The sequence below is a fragment of the Calidris pugnax genome, unplaced genomic scaffold (assembly GCF_001431845.1).
Source record: "Calidris pugnax isolate Ruff unplaced genomic scaffold, ASM143184v1 scaffold44, whole genome shotgun sequence".
NCBI lineage: Eukaryota > Metazoa > Chordata > Aves > Charadriiformes > Scolopacidae > Calidris > Calidris pugnax.
The window spans coordinates 40,744,689-40,771,759 of NW_015094506.1; the positions used below are offsets into that span (position 1 = coordinate 40,744,689).

Genomic DNA, 27,071 nt, shown 5'->3' on the forward strand with positions numbered 1-27,071 from the left:
TGTTAAACCTGACATTGGTCATTTATAGTGCAGTCAGTCCATAACACTTTTCAAGTGACTGGGCTTTAATTGCTACTTGGACTGTGGTCAAAATCCTAAGATTAAATAAGAATTTTGTATATATTTATTTTACTTGAAGATAAATGATCTATAGTTCATGTTTCCTGCAACTGCTGCATTAAATGAGCGTCAGTATTAGAGCAGGCTTTAAAAAAAATTCTTTAATCAACTTTTTTTTGTACCTTTCACCTATGGTCACTTGAACAATTTCTATATACTTTTCTTTAGTAGAATAGAACTAGCATAACACTAAAAGTTAATTGGAGTATTAGGTAGTATACTTGAAACCATAATACATTTGCCAGGAACAAATTAAGCTCCCTTGTTGATTTCATCATACCAGTATGTCCCAAACTTTTATACCAAAAGGTACAGTAAAAGGGAACAAGGTTTTGTTTGTTTCTCTGTTTTATCACAATTTCCCCCTCATCTATGCCATCTTGGCTAAATTTTCGCTAACCAATAATGCTGAAAAAAGTGGGCTTTCTAACAATGAGGTAAAATACTGAAAATGGGGTCAAGGAACAGGCTTCAAACTGAGCCTTACATAAAAGTAGGGGGGAGAGAGTGAGCGAGCGAGAGAGAAAGGAAGGAAAAAAAGAAGGAAATAAGGAAAGAGAGAAGGAAAGAAGGAATGAAGGAAAGAAGCAAAGAAAGACAAAGAAGGAAAGAAAGACAAAGAAAGAAAGAGAGAGGAAGGGAGAAAGGGAGAAAGGGATGAAGGAAGGAAGAAAGGGATGAAGGAAGGAAGGAAACCAAACCTTGCTATGAAGAGCAATGGGTAAAATATCTTACACTCTGTTTTTATCAGTACATAAAGACAAAAAATAAAAATAAAATAAAAATAAAAAATGCCTTCCAACAGTGCAATGGTTGAATGCATTTATGTAATATAAACAACATTATTCTTTGCTTTTTCTACACAGTCCTCTCTGGTCATGCTTTACATCCAGAATGTCCCAATGGAAGAAAGCAAACGACACCAGTCACTTCAGAGACAACTGAAGTAATAAAACACAACTTAACTCTGAACCACTTGTCATGACTGTCAGAGTTATCACGTTAATTGTTAAATAGGATTTTCTACAAATATACAACATATAAAAACTGTTAAATATATAACTTTAGGCTTTTCAAAATACATTTAATGATCTCTTTCAAACAAGTGTTACTTTTGTTTTCTCTTTAATTTGCTTTCTGGTGCTAAATGGTGTATCAGATGAGACATAGGCCACAGATGACCAAACATGCTCTTTGCAAATACTGTATTATCCAACTTTAACTATCAAAAATGGAACTGTAGAAGAGGCATGTTTAACTGGTTAAAACTGAAAATGATTTTAGTACGAGAAAGTCAATCTAAGTACAGAGAAATAAAGGTGCCGTGTAGACAGTTCGTGTTCTTTTTGTCCAAGTTTTTCAACCATAGGTCTTTTTCTCTCAGTGGTCCATTACGTTCTCTCGAATGTGGCATTTCAAGAGCAGGTCTCTGAGTTAGTTTTTACTGCAGCTTTCCATAAAGACTTCTGCTGGACAGCAACATCTCAGCTTTGTGAAAGCTGGAATCATGTCTTTGTGGAGACCTCCTACAATTTAATGACATAACTCTGTTAACAGTAAGATTTTGTCCACTTTAAAATAGATTTTGCTCTTTGGTCTATTGTATATACTGAAAGTATAAGAAAATAAAAGCAATTCAGACAGTTTAGGGCACAAGAAGAGTTTCTCTTTTGCACCTTAGTGTCCTCCCATAGGCAAAACAGTCTTCTCTAAGGCTGATTGGGATGATACTCTTCATTGTAGCAGACTCTTCAGATTAAAACATGTAGGTAACAGCAAGTCCAGCAGTGGTGTATAACGCAGATGAAACGTTAACCATGAACTTTTTTGTATTGCTAATGCCCGAGCATATATCTTTTTCTATATTCCTTAGTCCAGTGATCCTTAGTATGGTAGAACAAACTTTAGCTCATAATGCAGAGGAATTATGCTCTCATTCATGAGATACAGAGAAACAGACAGTTGATTTGATGACATATAACGGATGATGATCCACAGCAGTGAAACTTGACTAAGTAGCTCACACAGAGCCTAAACCACTCCTACGAAGATTCTGTGTTGCTGCATTTGTCAGGAGACCTGTAAATCAATAAGAACAAATGAGTCAGTTTCTTAATTTACAATCCTGGTTATCTTTGCTGTCCATTATTTTAAAATATACTGTACTCAGATTTTTCAAGGGGACAGTTCATTAATTAGAAGATATTTATTTTTCACAGCAAACCTTTTCCCTGAGAAAAACATAAAAACAAACCTATATTTTAATTTATTAAAAATTAACACTTCAATCATTATTATTTATAAATTAATTACTATAATGATAATTTACAATATTTGCAATGTTGTCTACTTTCTACCAAGCTCCGTGCACATTCTTTTTCATAAAAATGATATCACAGAATGTTCTTTTACCTGCATTAAAGTTACACATAAAAATATCCAATACATATTTAGCTGACTATTACTTTTTACATATAGGACACGATGAAAAATGGACACGAAAGCCATGACCATTTGTTAAAAATGCAGAAGTGTTTATACTGGAGGCTTTTCTGCCTTTAAGTTTCCAATGCACACTAGAGTGTGCCTAATTTAATCAATACTGCCCTCTAGCGATGTTATTACAAGTGCAAATTAATGTAAGTAATGTTTATTAATAGTCAATTGAATCAGAAAATTGTTTTAGTTACACAGCAAAAAAAACCCCACAAAAAACCAAAAAGAAGGAAACTGGGCAACGGACTGTGCGATGAACCTGTTTAAAAGACAATGCAATGGAAGCAGCGGTTTGAAAGAGAAACGGAACCAAAGCTCATGCTATTAAAGAAAGAATACTGAAGACAGCACAAACACAAATGAGAAAGTAATGACTGGTTTATACAAAAGGACTCAGTTACTCGTGCTCAACCAAAATATCAGTTTAGAAATGTTTTCAAAATTACACAGATACTATACAAGACAAAATGTTTTGAGGTGTATTAAGCAAGCATGATTGTTACAGAACGCTGTTTGAATGTTCAAACACTGTCTTCTGCTTTGTCTTTGTTCTGTCTTCAAATAGTCAGAAATGTTATTACTGATGGAAATACCATGCATAACTCCAGAAAATACTGAACAGTGAATGTGAAAGAGAAAAAAAAAAATAAAAATAAAAAAATCCAATTCGCATGGTTCAAGCCGTGTATTAAATTTAGAGTTTTTAACCTAACCCTCAGAACAGTAAATGAAATACCTGCCTCCAAATCAATTTAGTGACAGCTTGAAACATATAGATCTCTATATATATGTATGTAGAAAGATAGATAGATAGATAGATAGACAGAGAGACAGACAGATAGATGAATACTTTCCTTATAAGGCATAAAGTGTATGTCATAGATTTCTGCTTTTGTCCTCTCACCTTTTCCAGGAAAAAACACCCCAGAAATCTTGCAAACAGCCTTTCCTTTTCGGACTAGTGATCAGATCTCCAAACCACATGGCCTCAGACAGGCTGAAGGCAAAAAACCTGGTTGATTATTGTGGTATATTCCCCTTTTTAAATATACATTCATCAAGAGAAATTGTTTTAAAGTTTGGCTTCTATTAATTGTTCCATTTCTCCTTTATACTCTTTCTTGGGGTTTCTGCTATGCCCCCTATTTTGATTCCCATTAGAAAAGAACACAGCTTTTAAGATAGCAATACTTTTTAGGCAGCAAGACACAAAGCAAAAGATTTATGGTTTAGTAGGTCTGAAGGTGAACTACTATTGTGTTAAGACTTAGGCTGACTTAGCTCCATCTTTCCTGAATTACGCTGGAATGGCCCAAAGCTAAAAGCAACAGCGTAAACTGCTGATGGACTGTGCGTTCGGTGTTTTCATAGTGTGTATCTCTACCATGATTTTCCCAGGATGGAGAGAGAATTCAGGTACAATCACAATCGTTTGCAGATACCTACTACTTTGTCACTTTATTGATATAAAAGATTCCTTCCTGATTTGCTATCCCTGTCTCCACTTTGCACATCCCTGCTGTGTGAATATGGTATCAACACTTTAAAAGAAGGAGAGAAGAGGGGAGACAATTACACATTTCAGAAATGCTGAGGCAGGGCAGAGAGCTTGAAATAAAGTGATGACAGGAAAAGGAATAGATTAGAGAACAGGAGGCAAATTTACAGCTTTGGACAATGACAGGAGAAAATGGAATGAGAGCGAGGAAAAGGCATAGGTTAGTCATGGAAGTTTAAACATAATTAATTAATGAAGGCATGAAAAAAAAAAATAAGATAGGTAACAGGCACAACAGATAAAAAGGAGAGAGAGAATAGGAGAGAGCATGAGGAGTCCAGAGAAGAGAAAGAATGCTCACCTTCCCTCCCACCTCCTGTTTTTTTCCCCTTTCACTCCTTATTAGAGGTGAATTAATCACTCCCCAGAAAACAAGACAGATCAAGCAAGAGAAAAGAAGGGTTCCCAAAATGACCACAAAAAGGACTTGTTTATATTTATACTCATAGTTCAAACCATGAACTATGGTTTGAAGGGCAAGTTTAAAGGAAAACAATGGTCTTGATGACTGGCAACAATTTCTAGAATGCTAATTAGATCAATAAATTGCAATGAAAACTGCAAATTCAATAACTGCATACACAAAACTGCTTTAAAGCTTGGGAAAGGTGTGTTGGCATTGTTTTGTTCCTTTTTCCCCTTCAAGTAGGAAATTTGCAGCAGCATCAAATTAAAGAGAGACTGGCTACCTATCACATAGTACAAGATTCTCTTTGCTGTCCATCTCTACACGGGACTCATGTCAGTTCTGGGTACCACTGAGTAAGTTTCTTTGTCACTGACTTCAATGAAGTCAGAATTTCTCCCCAGTGCTTCAGAGAGCAGGTTCTGCTTCCTTCTGAAGGAGCCAGATGTTCTGGCTCTAAGTTTGGAGTAGTCTTGAGCTTGTTCAATTTTGAGATGTTGAGCAGGCATCTAATACCAGACACTAAAATACTATTGTACGTTATCTGACTGTTTTCATGATGGAAGTCCAAGCTCCTGTATGCTCCACAGAATTCTGCTCAAGAGGAAAAATTATTTACCTGACTGCATATTAATAGATAATCCAAAACTTAAGAAACAATACATTTCATATGACTATATATATATTAATATTGTTCTAGGATGGCTTGAATACGTCCTGAGAATGTTTGGCTTATTAGAGCAATTATAATACAGTCCACTTAATTTATCTTACTCTGGAGGGAGCAAAATAAGGAACAGTCTATCTCCAACTGTGCCCTAACGTCACATAAAAAAATAATTCATTGGTTGAGTCCTATGGTCAAAGACAAAGGAAACAAGTTATGCAAGTCACCTTGAGAAGATGGGAATATGTGGTACTTTTCTGACTTACACAGGCTTTTGCCAAAAGAAACCCACCCAATAACCTGTGTCTGTCTTTCAGTGTAGTATCTAGAATTTAATTTAGTGCCAAAGTGTTTTAATGTCTTATCACAAACCAGAAAACTGAGCCAGGCTTACTGTAAATATTTTCTTAACTGGCAAAGATTTTCAGAGTCAGGACTGAGTTTCAGGCATGTGTGGCCTGACCTTTTATTTTAAATGGAATCCACATAAATACCAACAATTCCATTTCAAGCCTGGTAAAGTTTTAGCAGCTTCATTTGGTTTTCGCTCTGTGTTTTTAGAATAAAAATGAAAGTCAGAGTAAACTAAAGTCGTTATTTTTGCTGCAGAAACCAAGTGCTTTTACATGACCGTCTGTTGAAGTTATACTGGCACTCTGTGATGACAACTCTGAACTATCTGTCATGTTTCCAGCACTGATTTCTGAAAATTATCTGGATGCCTACAAAGTAATTGGTCACATTAAAGAAGTTTCAGTGTTGCCTAACAGCTGAATTACTTGTATAAACTGTGAATTTTACACTTTCAACTACAGTCTTAAAAATGCCTCTGAAAGTCAGGATTCTGTATAGCACCCATCAGTGTAAATGGCGTTTGGTTTTGTTTTGTTTGTTGTTTTTTTTTTCTTCTTATACTGTTATATGAAACCAAACCAAACCAAATAAACCACATAATATTTTGCACAAAGATAATTTACATAGATGGATGCAGGTTGGGCCAGTCTCTGTCCCACAAACCTACTCATGATGGAAACAGTTCCAAACCTTTTACCAACCGACTGCAAGTCAGATAAATGGCATGTCTTTCCCCTCTGCTTCTGCAGCTGTCTGTTCTAGATCCCCGAATAACTATGTATGTATAGTAGTGCAGAAAGAAAGATATGAATGCATTAAAATGTCCAAGGAAAACTGCCTTGCAAGATACCTGAAGCATTACAAGAATAAAAATGTAAATTTCTGGTGAAGATCCAAGCAGTAGAAATGACCCGTTGCATTTATGAGAACTCCCATAGTCCCTCCTAAAAATTTATTCTGTTGTCCTCCCTTCCTCTTCCTTTCTCTATGTTGTTCATATATGCAAATTGAACAATTTAGTCTCCAGAAACAGACAAGGTAACCCACCTTTAAAGTGCCTGTGGCTGTTACAAATAAGAAAAAGAAGTATGAAACTACTATACTTAGTAATGCTGCATTCTGTCTCATTGATCTAGCCACAAGAAGGATATCTTCAGAGTTAAAACTGCAATACTTGCAGAACTAGAAATAATAAGATTGGTCAACTTTAGTGTGTGTGCTTGTGGATGAATGTTTATAGAAAGCAGCGTAGTGTATTAGATATATAGTGTATAAACAGGTATGCTTTCCTTTGTTGCACTCCAACAAAGTAGCATTCATGAATGACAGGTAGTAGAAGTCAATTATTAGACACCTTCTAGGAGAACATGCCTTTTCTTTAACACCCACTGTCTGGGTTTTTTCACTTCCACTATTCAAGTTAGACACTGAAAGAAGTATTTATTCCAACTCTGAAACTCCGCAAATGAGGTTTTTTCTTTCCCCATAAAAATTATTTTAATATCAATAATGTGTCCAGAACTAAAAGCCAAAAGTTTAATTTCCCCTTAAATAACACTCTTAGCCCTATTTTCTCAACTTCCCCATACCACCTGCCAAGACTACCATCTTGGTTATTAATTTCCTTTTCTGTTAAAATCCTGTTTGTCTCATATTACCTTTTCTGAATTTTCAAGATCTTGGAATGTGCTGGCTCAGATTATATGCTTCTTCTTTCTACTGAATTGCCCATTACTTCATGAACAATACTAGTGAAGGCAGTGGGACTGCATTTGTAATTAGATAGTCCTTACAGTGAATGAAAATGTTAGAACCAAGTGTTGTAACCCACTGGACCCTGGGTCATGTAGGTGATGTGTTTAAGAGCTCAGGCTTAGGCATATATAATAACGCAAGCTTGCTTTGCAGCATCTGAACATATGCAATGGAAAAGCAGTGGAGGTGTCAGAAGAAACTTCAGCAAGAACATCTGTGCTCAGAACATTCAAAGCCTCAGAGCACAAAGGTGATCATGGGGGATTCTGGGCTGGAGTAGCATTTGGAGCTCTTGTGTGTAACGGAAGAGTCAGCCAGGCTCATTCTGCCCTCATTCTGCCCCCCATGAAAGTCTAAAGTCAGCTTCTTGAAGCAACATGGATAGAAAGAGGGAATTACTCATCATGTAAGGCATAACAATGCAAACCAGAGTGTTTTAATCTCTCACGTGCTGGGTGAAAACCAAATACACTTAACACAACACTAGCTAAAGGCCTTGAGCAAGTAACCCGTTTGTATCTGATTTCTTTTTGCTCTTTTAAAATGGTTAGAGGCATGCACCTATATAAAGCGTAGGAGCAGGCAAAAGTGAGAAAGATTTGTAACTGGCATGGAATTATAAACTTGAAAAATGACTACTTCTCTACCTCACTTTTACTCTTCAAATAAAAGCAACTGCAATATTAGCTCAATTGAAAGTATAGAAGAATAGCCAGGGGCTTTCCTCAGGGTACTGAAAAAATAACCTGGATTTACCATTCCTGAGACTTTTCTCTATGGTAGGAGACAGCATCAGATAAAATCCCCGATGCATCTAAGAATCTATATTTATTTAAATACAGTACCTTAATGTATACTGAGTTCTGAATATTCATACCTATATACCTATATTGAAAGCATACTCTTTATAGATTAACAAATCTTAACAAAGACATAACCTTAATGACATTAAACCTTCTTGTTGAGAAAATGCCTTAAATATTTCTGTGTGCTAATAAAAGTATAATAAATACTATGATCTTCCATAAAATAATGCTTGTATTGCCACAACAGAAGAGTATCTCATGAAGAGGGTGATGTGAGTTTTAAGTATAAAGTTTAAAAAACAGTCTTGTCTGGTAAAAGTCTTGCCTAGGTAAAGTTTACTAGTGTACTTAATGGAAAAAAGGAAAAAAAGAACAACAACCCACATCAGTCAGCGTTGAAATCCACAGACAAATCTGAACTGTTACTTTTTCTTCTCTAATTAGAGGAGGAGATCGTTCAGAGGAATCTGTGAGTGACATCTGATTGACAGGCAGCTGGTCTGGTGCAAGGTTAGCCTCACATTCACAATAAAAATTCAGTGATTTCCTAAAACTGATTGTGAAAATAGTTAAATTTAAATGAATAATACATTGAAAAGGCAATATGATTTTAGATGGAATATTTAGGATATTTCATCCAATAAAAGAGATAATTCTGACTTGCAAAGCATGAGCTTTAAATAGGAAGTTCAATTGTTAGTGAAGGAACTGAACAGTCAGCGTTCACCAGTGAGATACCCTGTCTGCTTTATGTATTCCATCTGAGAAGCTATTGCTTGAGAAAGCAGTCTTGTTTCGCATCATTCCAAAAAAACAGTGTAGCCCAGTAGATGACTTTTAACAAGCAATCTTCGTAAATATGTTGTGTATAGGAAACAAATTATAGTATTTAAAATTAGTCTCTTTAGCTTTTTTCTGTGACTTGAGGAGAGAATAGTAAGTGGACAACTGCGGGGAGTAGGGGTAGAGGAATATAGATATGCAGGTCAGGTAAGAAGAATGCAGGAGAGTTTTTATTCTCTCATAACCCTGTTCGAAAACAAAAGCAAGAACATACATAGCATTCTTCTGTAGAAATGACATAAAAACATCCACTGCAAACACAGAAAAACAGTCCTTAAGTCCACTGCAAAGAAGGGCAGGTTCTCTAAAGGAAAAATTTTCTAAACAAGAATTGTTCATAGACACTCCTTTAATACGTACATGCAAAACAACACAAGTAGGTATCAGCACAAATTATTTCAGCTTTTTAAACCTTGATTCTACTCTCTTTCAGTGCAAAACCAAAAATTCCCAGCCTAACAGATTGTTACATCCTTGTTAAAAGGTTTATGAGTTCCTGTCCTCAAAGACACATTATAAAATGTGAAAAATTTCTCCCTCAAGCACCTCACCACAGAAACAGTGAGGTTCTTCAGGAAAGTGAAATGTATATACCTAAAAAGTCAATGTTCCTGTCTTGTATCAGATTAAAGCTGACATTTTTTTAGCGATCCTTCAGTCTTTCATTCAACCTTAAACATTTTGAAAGGACAGTGGAAAATTTAGTGACTTAACAAACTATTTTCTTCAAGATTCGGGGAGGGGGAGGATATTCCTCAACAGGGTAAGGGGAAAATTGAGATGAGGAGAGAATTTTGCATACAGCAGTATATGTTGATCCTCTGTTTAATGAGGATCATATCCATACATCTCTGCAGACTTTCAAATCCTCTTGTACTTCCTTTCAGGAAATACTTTATGTTTGTTTTGTGATACATTCTCGTAATCCCAACTAAAATAACCTTTTGTACATCTGTGCTCATCCTCTAGTTTAAAGTTTTGCATGACTATGGCAAAGCTGCAAAGAACAATGAGACAGGGAATTTAAGGATCATTATCCCAAACTAGCCAATTAAAACATTTTTAATCTCTTGGTGGCAAAGCAGCAACCTAAATGCATTATACTGTGGAGCATTCTGATTAAGAGCGCAAATATGTTTAAACCTAACACAATCTAGGGATGCATACAATGCAGTAGTTCAAAAACCAACCAGTGTGTCACTGTCTACCGGAGGTAGAGCGCTCTGTACGCTGTGCAGCATATTGGATCTAAATTCTTTGGCAAGATCACCGTTATTCTCCCTACCCCATTTCTCTGATATTTTGGCAAGCAGTGCTGTGGTGATCAGATTTCTGCAGTAGACTGAAAACAAACAACAAAAGAGGAAAAATAAACTGTGGCAAATGTCAAGGAATTTTCTCTAATTTACAATAAATTTTACACACACAAAAGACAGAACTATGTAAAAGCAGCTGCAATACAACTTTCGGAGAGTAGGAGAGGAAGTGAATTTGTTCTTCTCTAGACACACAAAGATATCAGTCTTGGAGAATCTACCAGCTTATCTAGTTTCATGTGCCTCTCATAGAGTGGGGCAAATAGCCTACCCTGCAGTAACCTTTCTCAATCAGATTTTAGGGATGCCTAGCCCCATGTCTCTTCCATGACAGCCCTTCCACTCCCCATGAATACAATGGGCGTGGGTTATCACAATCTTATAGAGTTCACTTCTGCCTAAACATAGATTCTTCATGCCTGTGGGACATCCTTGGACATCTCTCCTGATCTCCACATGCTGCTTCAAAAGGTCTTGTGTCATACATTTGGGGTCCTGAACACATCTTAGATTCTTGGAGCACCTAGGCTGACCTGGACATGAGTTCAGGGAGTTGAATTCTGCCCTTACTATCTTTTCTCAAGCTGAAGAGTCCTAAGCATCTCCTGTTTGTGACTCAGTGGGCCTCATTTGGTCATGAGTGACCCAATAGACCCTACAGTAACTCCACAGGCATCACTGCCCAAAACATATTCTTGTGACTGATCATTTCTTCCAGGTTGAGTGACACAGATGACAGTGAAGAGGAATATGATACCAATCTTGTGATCAATGCCTGTGCTTTAGAAGCAAGCAATCATGGTTCAGTTAGCTAAGGCTACAAGACAGACAATGAAACATTTGTGTGGGCCCATCCCTAATACAGAAATGTCATTGCACTGATCACACAATCCTAGAAGTTAAGGAGGATGGGATCACAGATAAGTGTCTTAATACACTAAGCACCTGTCATTGCAAGCGTTATGAGAGCTGTCAATTTGTTTCTTAGAAACATTTATTGGACCTTTGTTATCTTTCAAGCTTGTTTTCACATTATAATGACAAAACAGCAACATTAGACCCTGAGAATACTTCAAAAATGACCGAGCTATTTAAGAGATACTTCTGAATTAAATCAGAGTAAAATGCAGTTTTCCATTCCTCACTTGTTCCAATCGTAGGTGTAGAACAGACCTTGCTGGTTCATAAAACAGTTACTCAGATGAAAGTCAATGAACCTGAGAAGGAAATAAGCTTCAGGTGAAGACAGGGATCAAGATACAGTATTGACAATGTCATTACTGAACCCAGGGTGGTGGATCACACAGTACTTGTGGTGTTCATCATAGAACCATTTCTAAGTTCATAATCCAATGCAACAAACCAACTCCAGGAAGACAAAACTTATTTTTCAATATCTTTAGGACTTTACTCTTCTCATTATGGTAAATTTTTTGCTGCTGAGAATTCACAGATTTCTTTTTCTCATAGATTTTCTCAGATTTGAAAAAATATACAAGAGATTTAAAGACTTCAGCTGTTGGCAATATCAAGCCCCTGGTTCCTCTGATATGTCTGGGTTTGTGAGGGGGAGGTTCTCAAGACAGAAGGAAGAGATATCACCATGTTTTAGCAGTTACAGGAAAGTACATCAAAGTTAAGGGGATAGGTCCTAAAATATTAACTATAGTCCAGATGGCCTGCGTGGGTGAAACTTGAGAATGTTTTATGAGAAATCACACAAAACTCAGATGCTATAGAAACAAGAGACAAAACAGAAGAAGAGGAAAATGTATTGCTGACTCTGCCAGACATGCTAGGCAACATTTCATAAATATCAGATGGAAGAAGTCAGGATCAATCTTTCCTTTTAGGTCAAGAATTCCATGTCATATAGAACAGAACTAATGCACAAATGGTATCATATGGTTTAACTTTCTGCTGTCAGATAGGAGACCTGTATGTTCTCCTCATTTGGCTTAGGCTATGAGTTTCTTGGAGATGTCACTGTATCAGGGTTAATTAACAAGGAATAGTTTGTGTTTCTCTGCCATTGGCTCTTTTTCATTAATTAAACAGAAATGGGAAAGAGAGGCAATTTTTTTTTATGTGGGAGAGGAAATCTGCTCTGTGTGGGAGACAATGTGGGTGTGTTCCACAGATCTGTAAGATTCACAGGGACCACTGTGGGAATGACAACACGGCAGGAAAGTGCTATTGAAAGACAGACTTGCAAGGTACAAGCATAAAATTTGCCCCAGCAGTCACATCTGTTTGTAAGGCTAGCTGCAACTCTCCTCTACACACAATGATTAACTCTGCTCCTAAGGTGTTTTATCACTGCTAGACTCAATAGGTGCAAGAACATGTAAAAATATTTTGAATAATTTTGCTTAAGAAAAGAAGTGGTATTGGAAAAAGTTAAACTTTCATTTTGAAGTGAAAAAATTACTTTTTCATTTTGCATCCCAGGAGTAGTACTGTGTAATAACATACATTATTATGAGTATATGCTATTAATTCTGACTTTCATTACTTAAATAATCAGCATCACTCGTTAGAACTGACTGGGTTGTCTTAGTTTCAGTGTCACAGTGTTATCTGTTTGTGCTGTGGGGAAACTATGTAGTATCTCTATATGAAAAATAAAAACCTGGGCTTTTATAATTATCTGCTGACCTTTGGGCATCTAAACCCCTAACTTAGGATTTTGTTAGTCAAGGACACTTTTTATACAAAAATAGACATTTTGAGGAGGCAATACATTTTTTTTAGTGCATACTGCAACTATGCAACTATGTACACATGCCTTGGTTATCTTACTTAGGTTCCTCCAGTTAGAATACACAAATCATATCAAATGCTCTAAAAATGTATAGTCTGGTAGTCTTAGAGGAAAAAATACAATTGCTTTTATCATGTAAATGAAATGAAGCCTTACCTTTTGGAAGGACCTGTCTCTTCTTTGATCATGGAGAAGGCTAACAACACCTAGTTTCTGAAGGCATGTAACTGGTTAAGTGCCTTATATAGAGGAATGGATCTGGATGTCACTAATTATGTGTTTTGATTTTTTTAAAAATATGTTCCTTTGGGGGTTTTTTTTGTTTGTTTTTTAATAAACAACTGTATGCTATGCAACTTCTAAAGAGAAGATGATGTTTTCATCTTCCTAGAAAAAATTATTTCAAGCTAAGATATTAATAGGAAAACAGCTGTTTTTCTAATTAGTACATTTGATGCTTAGCTTCTTTTCATTACAGCCTAGACAAGGGACACTTTGATCTACATGTTTTAGTCAGTGTTAAGTAGCATTAAGCCCTAATAATTTAAAAATAAGAAAATCACAAAATAAAATGCCAACCTAAAAGTTGATTTGATCAATACATCCTATTATAACACATCAGTAGGAATGAAACACATCATAATTGTTACTGATACGCCATAAAACAATGTCATAAGAGTAATGAAAATGATAAATAATGTGACACAATTTAAAAGTTTATTTTGGATTCCAAAATTAAAAATATTTAAATACTTCAATGTGAAAAAGAAGTGAAAATTCCAAATTTTAACAAATACTCACTCTCATTCTTTGTTGATTTAACATTTGGGTAAGGAGAGTTTGAAATTATTCCTGAATCTTCTCCCTTTTTAAGAACTGCACACCATCCCACTATCTGACTAAAAGGTAAGGGTGAGGAGGGTTCACTTTTTTACAATAAATGTACTGTCAAGTCTTTAAACTTACTCTGATAAACTGTGCTTAATTAACCTGTAATACTTGTTCTTCATACAGACTCAAAATTCTGAACAGCTATATCAATGGGTAATAGAAGACCTTTTCACCACGATTTTCCATTTAAAAGTGTACTTATATTGATACTTGATTAACACTAGTGTTCTATAAATAGCAGAGTATCTGCATATTCCACCAATAAACTCTGTTCCTGGGAATTTTCATTCAAAATCTGGCACTGTGGTAAGTCAGAGCTCTGACACCTGGAATGTTTTGGACTGACTCCAGATGGAGACAAAAAAATAATTTATCAATATTTGCCAGAGGTAATCTTTCTCAAAGATAGACCAGGCATCCGTGGCCAAACACATATAAAATGCAATTTGACTACTTTGCCATCAAAATTAACAAACAGGGTGACTTGAAAATGATCCTGTCCTTCCTAGCAATGACACTTCTCTGCTCATTTATGAGATATACGGTTGTTTGATAGGCCAAAACCACACAAACAGCATTAAAATTTGGAAGAAAAAAGGATATGTATTATAAGTAGACATAATTTGGAAGCCACAGATTCAGATCTGTATTAATGTCAACTAAGAGATAAATGCATTTTGATTTTAAGCCTCACACATAGTTTGATCTGAAATTAGTGCCAAGATTCATCAAAAGCTGTCAATTGCCATTTGCTGTGCTAATTTGAGACATTCATGTACTTAAATACAAGTATACTTTTTTGTTTTTCTGCAGTCCTGCAGATTCTCCTGAGACCATTATAACTGGCATATTTCCCAGACATCTCTGTAAAAGATATTCTGCTCATAGAAATTATAACATATAGTGTCCTAAAGTGAAAAGCATGGCAGAACACTTCTGTCCGGCAAGTTTGTGAGTTAGTGGAAAGAAGTATTTTAATCTCAAGATAAGAAAGATAAATTGAACTCTTGGCTAAGTCCTTAAGGCTTACAAACTGATAAGTAATTAAAATAAATGCTCCTGTCGCTATATAAATGTAATTATTTACCTGTTGGTTAAATTTCTGCTGTTTAATATCTATAATAAAAAGCTTTTGATTTATGATTGATCGACTGTATGAAGAAAGACTGTAGGTGTTACAGTTCAATTCCTATTGAAAATTATGCATATGGTCTGTTGTAGTATCTTAAACATCAGCTAATGTCCACACTTTACCTTAAACATAGTTCACCTCTATCACCTATAAAGTGAAAAGAAAGTCATTCACTGAGATTCTGAAGGGGGAATAAGGCGTATGCTTCTCTAACACTTTATATCATAGAAAGAGATAAGGGGACTAAGGAGATACTTAGGTGCAGTATCTGGAAGCAGTATGGCTGTTAGCTTAGCAAAGATATTAAATTTTATGACATCAGAGAAGCACTTAGCTGAAATGTGTGAGTCTGCAGGTTCTGGTTAGTATTTATTTGGCTGAAGTCTTGCAGTGAAATATCACAATATCAACCTGTTCACAGATTCAATTCTATTTTTAATCAGATGATGTAGAAAGAACTACTCAAGAACTACTCGAGTGGTTTCCTTTTTTTTTTTTCAAGAATTCCTTCAAAAGAACATCCTCTGTGTAAGCTTGCAGTATCACGTGCTCCCTCTTCCTTGCAATGTTCCTGGCTGCACAGTGGTACATCTAAACCAAGAAAGGCTTACTTTGTTCTCCCTTACCTTAACTCTAGTCTAGAGACAAAGTAGATTTCAAGTCCTACATTGAAAAGAGAATAAAACATGAGTTTCTTGCCTCATTAGTAACTATTTTTATTTAGGTCTAACCACTAAGTCTAAGGGTTCAGTTCATTACCCCCAGCAAGGAGTGTGCAGATGCCTCAGTGTACTGAATGCTGATAGACCTGAACAGGCTCCAGTGATCATGGATGCCTGCCTACCTTTCTTCACCAGGAACTGCAGCTCCAAGTAGTGAAACAGACTGGCAGCTGTGGGAACTACCTCACACAGGGATAAATTGCAGCAGACCAGCCACGTCCGTGAAGAAAATCAATCTTTGACAGCCTTCTGCCTTACAATATTATCTGACAAAAGTCTGCACGCAGAGAGGTACAACAGAATACCTGACTTGGGATAAATTGATTTGTTAGAAGTTTGGAAAACCCAAAACCTCCAAAGTTTCCCAGAACAATTAGTCCCCAGGCAGTTAACCTGCAAAATGACATTCAGACTCCATGAAACTTTCTGAGGGATTAGATTCTGGCTCTGACTTTGAGTCCTCTGCAGTATTGTTACAAAAAGGTGGCAGGTGCATTCTTCTCTTTCTCTGGTTTTAGAAGAAATTACCTTTGGATTCAGTGCTGTGCACAGAAGCCCAGAGTACTGACATGCACTGGATCAGCCTCAGCTCCGACTTCAGTGAGGGAATATGCACCTACTGGGTATCAAACACACTTGGCTATAAGACAGGCACTAAGTTGCTCATTTTTGCCACAGTAGCCACACCCCTGGGCGTGCGCAGAAGTAAAATTATATGCCTACAAGCAAGTTTCCCAGGAAAAAGATGTTGTTTATAAAATCACAAGGACCACAGACATTAGCAAGATATTGGTTGAACATAGACATGGATTTTAGCTTCATCAATAAAACAGGAACAGTATATGCACAAATATACGGGGATTCAAGTTAAAACATGATTCTGTTCAAGAAAGCCTATTTCTCAGTTTTGTCCCACCAATAATCTGTTTCCATTAACATTTGTGCCTTAATCACCACACCAAATCTATTGAAAATCATTTCAAATACACATACTTGGCCTCACTGCTAGAAAGCACTCACTCACCTCTGTACCAACCATGGGCTATATTCCTTAGGCAAAGGAAGTCGAAGTGAATAAAGCTGAATGGGTTCTAGCTGCTGCAGGCTTAAATCGCTTTTGAAAATGATCCTGAATGTTTTGAGCACTGTAGCATAATAGAATATTTACTCAGTAAATATCACTCAGATGCCTTTCAGTGTAAGTATGATAAATACAGCATCAGAAGACTCAAGAGGAATGTCTACCCTAGGAGCAAGGAATGCTGACAGGTTTCGCCTGTGATGGGGGAGCAGATATCCTACTTCACATCTCTTCATCCTCACCATTCACCAGTTTCACCTTCCTCATTGTCCTTGAAGTATATCTCCACAAAAGACATTTCTCACCAAGAATGAATTCAGAGGGAGACCTAGTTTTCTTTTCTTAATGAAGTTAACCTGATTTGGAATTGCTGAAGCACAGAGAGTGGAAATGGACAAGGCCATTTTGTAGATGTTTTTCATAGCAAAGCTATGCTGAAGGCAGGCAGGACTGACTGGAATGCCTAAGGTCAGACTTGCTCTCAAAGTGCTCAACCAGATGCTCTCAACAAGCTCTACAAGATGTTCTGGAAAGACTAAGATGCAACAAAAAATGACAGAAGTGTTCGTAAATGTATCATACCCTCTGAGGACTGCATTTATGACTCTCTAATGCATACTCTGTCTTATTGCTCGTATGATCCTGATATTTGTTAGATCTAAGAATAATAGTCTTTGTAGCATTTGTTCCATATTACCTTTAGTAATGAAAAATATGTAATTGAAAATACAAGGGAAAGGGACTGTATAAAGAGATGCTGGCAACTTCTTGCAGCAATCTTGTTTTGTCTTTTGAAACAATTACATTTTTAAATTCCCCTCAACAATACATCTTTTCCTTGGACTGGGTGTAGCATCTAAAACACCTTTTATGCAATGTAATTTTTAAACTGCTCAAGATAGCACAGGATATGTGCTACTCCTGTATGACACCTGCAGGCTGTCTCAAATCTCAGCTTCCAACACAAGGAGACATAAATGGATGCTTTTTATCACATCTTACCTGTAACAAGCACACAAAATGGGTGTGAAGAGTGGAGTCTCAGCTCCACCTCCTTCAGCATCAATCAGCGATGGTCTATACTACATAAAAGGAGGTGGGTGTTGTTCTGTCCCATACGGAAGTAAAGTATTGCCTGTCAGACTATGAACCTAAAAAGCACCCTCCCTTCAGCCACTGCATCAGCGCAGCTCAGCTGTGATCCCAGGGAAGTAAATGGAAATCATGTGACTCCTAATGAAAAATTAAAGGTATAAAAGGTGCATGACTGACCACTAAGAGAAGCTTGAAAAAAATCTTAAAAAGGAAAAAAGCCCAAACCTAAAACCTATTCTCCTACTTTCAAACCACTTCTCCTGGTTTCAGAGTCAGATCCATTCATTTATTTTCCTCTTGAAAAGAAGGAAGGTGAAATTTAAGGCTTTTCTGCTGTGGTTGAGTAGCTATCAAGGGCAGCAGATGTACCAAAAATTTGTCTGTGGTTTTCAACAGCACTTCCTCCACAGCAAGAATCTTTTTAACATTCATGTTGTTTAAAAAAAAAAAAAAACCAAAAAAACCCCAAGTCTGGTGAAATTTCATTTCGTTCACTTATCTTATTTAACAAAAAAATGAAAGTATAAGCAGTCCATATGCAGGTCTATGTTGCTAGTGGGAACTGTGATCGTGCTAATATCAGAAACAAAGGGTGGTTACTAATTATGATATATGTATTTAAAAAAAAAATCTACCATATTGACCTAGCTGCTTAATGGTAAAGGTTGCATGCTACTTTTTATTTTCTCCTCTATGATTTTCACTTGCAAGCAATGCAGGTGTTTGGCCAGATCTTCTGAGGACGGGGAGATACTCAGTAGAAACCAAATATCTGTAAGCACGTGCAGACTGTTTTTCAAGGGAATCTCTTTCCATCTTCCTCAAACACACATCACAATTACCCCCCAGCTGACTGAAATTTGAGTTAAATAAATGAAGGACAAAAGGGGAGGTGGAATGGCTTGCTGCCCTGTGTTTCATATAAGGCTTTAAAAAGATCTTGTTTGGAGGTGAAATCTTGCTACACACCTCAAGTGAAAGTCCCTTAACATGGGACCTTTAAATGTGTACTAAAGCCACCCCCCCACCCCCCCAAAAAAAAACCCAAACCACCCAAACCAAAAGTAGAAAAAAAAAGATAAATCACAATTAGAATATTAAGAAGTTTTAATATTCAATTCTACTGACAAGCTCAGGGAATGAAGAGATCCTCCCAAATTTTCTACTCAGCAGAGTGATGAGACCTCCATTCAGCTCCTGACCTGTCATTTCTTCAGCCCTTTGCTTCACTGCAGTTTCTGACTGATACAATGGTGCTGCAAGGAAAGGATCCCTGCTGATTATCAGAATAGCTAGGGCCCAACTTACATCTAATACAAATAAATCAGCTGGACATTCAGTTGCGGGCAGAAGTAAATGAGATGCAAGGCAGCATCCAGGGAAGATGTGGTCATCCACTGACTCTTGTATCAGTGAGAAGCTGCATTCTGCTCTTGCTGCTAGTGGCTGAAGCTTTGCTGATCCTGACTTTGGCTGTATGTGTGGGTGGGGAAGGTTCCGTACAAAAGTCTTCTTAATTTCTATACATTGCAGGCTCCAGGCCTACAATACCTTCTACTAAAAAAGGAGTATATAGAATTTTGACATCACCAAAAATCGTAACAGTGACCTAAGGAAATGTCTATGTAAAAAGTTTTTTAGCAGTCACAATTACTTTATTGCCTCTTATTATTAAAGTTGGTTGACAATTCAGAAAAAGTCTACCACAAAGATTCCTTTTTAACCCCAGTTTCTTTGACAAAAGACATTCCTTTATAAAATAAGCTTTCCAAGTGTTCTCCTTATATAGAGTCTTTTCCAAATTTTTCTGTTATGTGGACTTAATTTTGGTTTCTGTCTTAGACAAGCATCATCCCTGCTCATTCTTTTTTTTTTTTTTCTGGTCAATAAAAAAACTTTTTGAGTAATATATCTAGAAAAACTAAATGGCTCTGTCATTCATAGAGGTGGTATCGCCAGGACATTGCTCAGGCCCTTTGGACAACACTTGAGAAGCTTATAGCATATTTCCACTGCCCTAGGTACTCTTGACCTAAACAGAGAACTCAGTTTCCATTCAAAAGGCAGAATTCTTGAACTTTCTAAAATATTGGTACTAAGTATACACACATGATATTCAAGTTTGAATGCAAAAATAATTCTTTTAATTGAATCATTTATTTCATGTGCCTGATATGTTAAGTAAACATTCAAAGTGATAAAAAAGTCTAAAATAACTCTTTTCACAAATCTAAACATTAGCATACAATCAGTTCTTATCTGTACATCAGTTGATTTCATCTCTCTTCATCCATTCTGTCTTATGCTTTGTCACACAAGTAGAACAGTGAGATAAATCAACCATTTATTTGTTTTATTGCATAAATCTCACAGCAATAAAATGGAATTGATCACATAAAGAAGTTTAAGATAGGTTTTAGTGAATTCTTGAGATGCTGTAAATTAATCATGCAAGCTTATATTATATTTCCTCAAGGGAAATACATTTTAAATGATCTTTTCCAAACATTTTCCTCCTTTAATGTATTTATAAATGTTGCTACTATTCTTATTTTTTTCTAAGATGATTAAACCATTATTTTTCCCTAGTGTCGTGTGTTGCAAAACAAATCAAGAAAATCTCTTCATTACTTAGAAAAATACACAACAAAATCACTGGCAAATTTAAAATAAAGGTACGAATACATCTTCAGCAACAATTAATACATTCCTTACCTTTGTTTAAATCAAAATACATGACACTGCAAAAGGATCCATAAAAATGGAAAGCCATACTATATTTAGATGTAATGCTATCCTGAGATAAGCTTTAAAGGAATGAAAATTGAGCTAGTCAACTTGTCCTTTGCATCTAATGGATACTGTCCATAATATAGCATTTTAAACCATTAAAAATGTATTTCATTAATTTCAAAGCCACTTGATTTATAATGTTAAAGAGTATAGACTAAATTCCCATTGGAAAAGTACAGAATAATGATTTTATGAGCACAGATGTAATTTAAAACAAGATTGCTACTAAGTCATGAATAGCTACTGAATGAGTACTGTTAGTACATGTTCCTCTTCACTGTCATGTCTCTCTTTTGCAGAGACCCAAACTGCGAAAAAGTAGTCTGTGCTTGCTCTTGAGCTCCTCTACTTGAATCTATCCAATACCTACTGACTTGTGCAAATGATGACAATTCTGTTCTAAGACACTTATCGCTCTCCAAGAAAATGGAAGCAAAGCATGAACATTTTTGTACTGGTCCCCACAGTTGAAATGAACATTAACAAAAGTAGAGATCTCCAGGTTAAACTATGACCTTGAAGACGAAAGCACCTTCCCTACCCCCAGTCTTAAAAAACTTATCAAACCTCAGTAGTTTGTTATGGGCATACAGGATAAAACCATCTGAAAACAGCGACAGACAAGGTAATATCCATTCCTTTAATAATCCAATAACATGGGATAGTTTTAGTTTGCTCTAAGACTATTACTATTACTACTAGAGTGACAACTGTCACATCTGTGTGTTTCCTTACCATCAACCCTTAACAAAAAAAATGGTGTACTTTTATTATTATTACTTTTCTTTCTGGCGAAGAGCTGGCTGGTGAATTCAGGCTGAAACACTCCGTTGTCAGATAATCAAAGTCATCATGAAGCTGATTCACCATAACATGGTTCATGTGAATGGAAATAATGCATTTTTTTGGCATGGACAAAGGTCAACAAATTGTATCTGATTTAGAGTACAAAGTCAGGGTTACTACTGTACAGTGTTATGGATAGGGTGAAATCTAAAACAAGTTTATGAGACAAACTGGTAACAGCACGGAAAATAACAGTGAACTTTGATACACAGGGTAAACATTGACAGTAGTACACAAATGGTAGGATTTGTATGGGATCCTGTAACAAAAACATTTTCTTTGTGTTTCCATACTATAATTTAGTTCACTGTTATTGAAATGAAACAGCTCACTGATTTGATAGAAAATGAACTCATTAAAAAAAGGGGAGAAAGATTGTCTGTCAGATCAGTGAGACTGAGCAATTTATGGACACAATTGCTGTTTGCAAGAGACAGACATGAATTTCCAGTCAGCCCTAGAACCTCCTTTTGAGAGGCAACATATAGCTGTACTGAATTAGATGCAATCTTACAGTACATCCTGAGAAAGATAAATACAAGGGTAATGACTGGGAGATGTAATATGCTAGAAAAACTTAGTGATCAAAAGTTGTTTATCTTGCAGCTTTTACATAAGCAAAATAACTACTGCTTTCTACAGACAGTTTGTACATACAGGACTCAAAGGAGGGCATGTCATCAGACATGTAGGATTCCCATATTGGAATTGGCATTTCCAAGAACCATAAGCTTCAGCAGAAGGTTACAATATTTGAAACAATTATCACATGATCTCTAACAAGGCCATATTAATGAGGACTGGGTTTCCCACCTCCCCAGGAACAAGCTAGTTATTTGCAAACTACCATACTTTTCATACTACAATCATTCATTAAGTAAAATTAAATTCACTTTACAAATGCTACGTACCAGATGTTAAATGGTCTTCTTAACTTTTACTTATCTCCTTTCCTCTTCTATTTATCTGACATATCACTTCCCACACATTTGGGATTGAAAGTTTTGGGGACAAATAATATCTCATGTCATACCTGTACATGAGCTGACATAATGGCTGCTGATCATTTTAGATGATTTCTATATTAATCTGCATTGATTTTCTACATTAATAGGAAAAGTAACAGCTGATAATCAAGGTTCAAGATGGCAATTCGTAATTTTAAAGAGCAGTCACAAGAGTCATCCAGAATCCATGAAACCTGTTCCAAATAAAGTTTAATGATGAAGAGAAGTATTGGCCTTCAGTGCCTGTCATTTAACAAGCTACGAATGATTCATTTTCTTTGCCAACAGTGAGAACATTTTGATTTACAGTGGATAAAACAGGATAAAATGTTTACAATTCAAGCTGGACAATCTTTCTTCAGAGACAGACTAAGCATATCCAGCTCCTGGCTGAAGAACTTTGAATTTATGGTCTTATCAGAGGTCAAGCTTGTCAGCTATTGTTGGGATGGCTCAACCTGTACTGCACTGTCCACAGCATCTGGGATGAAAGGATTAGTGAATCACCTCTTTCTACTATGTGGATCAATAGATAAAACACTCTCACAGATGCCTCTGAAGTTCCTTCAGATTATGATTAACGAGTTCATGATGTGTTCCTGTTGGCTTTTCAGTTCTCTCACTATAGTTTGAGCTAAGAAAAACCCATAGCTTCTCTGCTCTCAAGAAGCCTGATTTCAAAGTTGTTTGATAGCTGCCACAGTTTTGCTCTTTATGAACAGCATACGCCACTCCAGAGAATTTATACACTTTACATGACCAAGATATCTGGGTAAACACCCCAGATGAATACAGGCAGCAAAAAGCAAGGGAACATGGCTGATCAAGCATGCAAATGAACATTTCTGCCCTTAATTCAAAAAGTCATCACATTACTTTTCAGTCCAAAGAGGCATTTCTACTGGAAAGAACTCATCATGCAAGAGTCAAAGCAATACAGTTAAGAAACATATCATGTAGCCTTCAATGACATTGAGCTACTCAAGGAATTAGTACTGTCAACTAGCAATATGAATCACCATTTTAACTGCTTCTTTTGATTTTTTTATCAAGAGGAACTTCGCAATATCAAACACAAGCTACTGAAGGGGATGCTTTTAAATCCATGTATTCAGGTTACCATTCATACGTGTTACCATTTGGGTGGTAGTGTATGTACCAAAGGATGTACTGTCATATCACCTAAAGGCAGTGATATGATACCTAAAGGTAGATCATTTTTGCCTGTTTATTGAAATAATTTTCTTGCACCTTGTTCCAAAAATGCAAACTCTTTTCAAAAGAAACTTCAAATGAAGTTTGTTGTAAAAGTTGACTTTCTGAGTTGAATCACTATGTAGCTAGTTTTTCTGCATTCAAGATGAACTGTTTTTTCCTTCTATGACACAAAGCATTGTTCTTTGACAATGACATTGTTTTCAATTCAACAGCTGCTTCAGGCTGTATAAATTTAGAAACCATTCTATGGTGCAAGATAGTATACACTTCTGGAATGGCACATACCTTACACTAATGCAATACATAGAGACACCAAACAAAATACCTGAAGGGCATTTGTGTTGACAGTGCCAGTTCAAGTAATCAAATCTTGTTGATCCACCAAGACTGAAAAATCTTGAGATTCTTCTGTTCACTGTCAGATGTTTTCTTTTTAAACACTGTGACAATGCTGAAACCTCCATTCTTTCAGAAGCTGGCAGTTCTGAGCATGCTACACACTGTAGTACTGAAGTGACTGAAGCAAAGCCAAGCATCATATTTGTCATCACATTTCTGCATTTCCATTTTCTCCCCTGGCCCATCATTGGAACAATTTGTCCTTGTCCTTTTCATAAAATGCTCCCTTTCCAAATCACCCCTCAAACAGAACAAGCTGCCAAGAAGACTGAAAGGCACATACAACACGGTCATGATAGGTTGTAATGAGTGCTGTGGGTGTTAGCAATTACAATGGGTGCATTTGGTGTTCCAACTCAACGGTACTTTTCAAGATTATATCTGTATACAGGGCTACTTGCAGTCTATATTGTACATCTTAAATAAGGATTTTCTGTAAGGTATACTAGGCATACTGACCAAGAAGGCATAATATTGTTTTATTAGCAGGCCATGGGTATCATTCATTTCTGCATCATTTCACTACTGTTTTTTCCTGCATTACATTCTGATGGCATTTTCAGGCTGAGGTGATATACTGATTTCTATATTGGGTTACGTCTATCTACTATATACAGCATGCTACATCCCAACAGGGGCACTCAGGTTTCTTTATGGCAATTTTAGGGGATGTATATAGGATTTAATGTGTATATAAAGATTTAGCATTTTAAATATTATCAACATAGTGCTTTTACCCCAGTGGCAAGCATTTTCAATACCTTTCCCATGCATTTTCAGCATCCTTTTAGTTTGAGAGAGATATTTTGATAAACTATGTGCACACACAGCATATGCCATAATCATGTTAGGAATTACAGAAGTGCTGCCTTCCACATTTTCCATACCTAATACCAAAAGATCTTTCATGATTCTGATGGTATGAGAGACTTGTCACTTGTTACCCCCCACTCAAGCAGGAGGTATTCTCTGGGAGCACCTATGCCTTGTCATTCTGAATCAGCATCCCTGAAGGAGTACATCAAGAGCAATCTGGTATATGGATTCATCTACCTCTCCAATTCCCCTGCGAGGTCTTCCACATTTTTTCTCATAGAGAAGCATGGGAGTCTCTGCCCCTGCATGGATTACAGGAGGTGGAAAGATATCAGAGTGAAGAACCAGCACTCCCTGCCTCTTTTTCTGGAGTGCTCCAAACATCTACAGTGGGCTCCCTAGGTCACCATGGTGCATCTGCAATGCTCGAGCCACATTCCAGCATTCTGTAAACATTGGCCCAGGGGCCAACATTCATAGCTATGCCATGGTATACCTGGATGACATCCTGGTATTCTGCACCTCTTGAGATGTATGCTCTGCTGGTATCCAGGATGTCTTCAATCACTTGGAACAGTGCTGACTCTGTCAAACTGAAGAAATGCTCCTTTCACCAGCAGAGGTTGGAGTTCCTGGGGTAACTGTGGGTGACGTTGACTTGCACATAGACTCCAATGAGACTGATGACAGCCCAAGTTTGTATCCCCCTTCTATCACAGGTGCAATGGTTTTCAGGATTTACCAGCCTCTAAGGGTAGTTCATGAAGATTTCTGGTATTGTGGGTGCCATAACAGTACTCACCCAGATGAGGAATTGATTTTCATGCATGCCTTAAGCACCAGCAGCTTTTGAGAAAGTAAAATGGGTATTCACTGTCGGTTTTATCCTAACCCTGGTCTTTTATTGTAGGAACAGATGCTCTAATCTGTACTTTTTTCTCTGGGTAGCTCACCCCACTGAGAGGAATTATGCCTGAGATAATGAGCTCCTGGCAATCAAAGCTGCCTTTGAGGAGTGGCAAGACACGTGTGAGGGGGCAGAGGAACTGAAAAGGTGATGACCAACCACCAAAACCTCTCCCTGCTTTGTCCACTGGGCCTCCTTCTTTTTGTGCTACTCTTCACTTTCCTTTGGCATTTAGGAAGCAGAATGTCAAGGTCAGTGCCTTGTCATGGAAGAAGGACTCAGACTTGGATGCACTGGAATTGAACTTCAGCACCTGAATGCCCAGTCCTGCAGGTAATGCATGATACAGACAAGTGTGGCTGATTATGTTTGGGTCTGCAACATGTATACTTGCACTAAAAGGCCTCTGCAAAGACCACAGGGTGTCTTACAGCCACAGTAAGAAAGAGGGGCTGCAGTGACTTGGTGGTATCTTAAGATCTCTCTCTAACCGTGTTATAGATGTAAACACTTGTATTGTTCTTTTAGCTCTCATTGGAGCAAGTGAGTAGGAAAGATGGATCAACATTTCCATCTCTCTCTTCCCTCCATGGATCATGGATGCAAAGGAGAAGGAACGATCTTTCATTTTCATGCTCCAGGTCTTGGGCTAGAAAATGGAGGCCCTGCCATTTACATTGGCCCTTTGAGTAACGTGCTGTTACACTGAAATGTCATGGAGTCTTTTACAGATTTCCTCCAGATGTGCTGGTCCCCAGCCAGAGACCTCCCTCTTACTTTTTCACTGCAGGCTTAATTTTTGAAATTTTATTATCTCTCACCATTACTTCAGTGCACATGAGTTAAGCATAAAAGAGTTGTCAAAATGTCTGTTGCCTAAGTGCCCGGCACTCACACTCTGAGCACACACACTTCTTCTCTCCCTTACACTTGAGATCCCTTGTTCAAAACAAATTTTTAAAAATATTTTATTTGCATAATTGATGTATATCTACCAGATTATGACTTTGAGATTATTCAGTATCAAATTTCTCATTTCCGCCAATAGCTAAAGAGACAAAGAATTTTCCACAGGACCA

At 36.9% G+C, this 27,071-nt stretch overlaps 1 protein-coding gene across 6 annotated transcripts in view; it reads right to left on the reverse strand.

Moving 5' to 3' along the window:
* Positions 1 to 206: 206 nt before the first annotated feature.
* Positions 207 to 27,071, reverse strand: part of FAM19A5 (family with sequence similarity 19 (chemokine (C-C motif)-like), member A5) — a 429,216-nt gene continuing 402,351 nt past the window's right edge. For 4 of the 6 annotated variants that reach the window (XM_014963212.1, XM_014963210.1, XM_014963206.1 and 1 more), the window contains 2 exons: positions 3,521 to 3,613; positions 207 to 2,199 (listed from right to left, as the gene is read on the reverse strand). Coding sequence is in view for 2 of the 6 variants with exons in the window: in XM_014963210.1 (XP_014818696.1) it covers positions 3,605 to 3,613 (9 nt within the window). In the remaining 4 variants the exon portion in view is untranslated. The remainder of the gene's footprint in view (positions 2,200 to 3,520; positions 3,614 to 27,071) is intronic. The other 2 variants (XM_014963211.1, XM_014963207.1) reach the window with 1 other exon arrangement.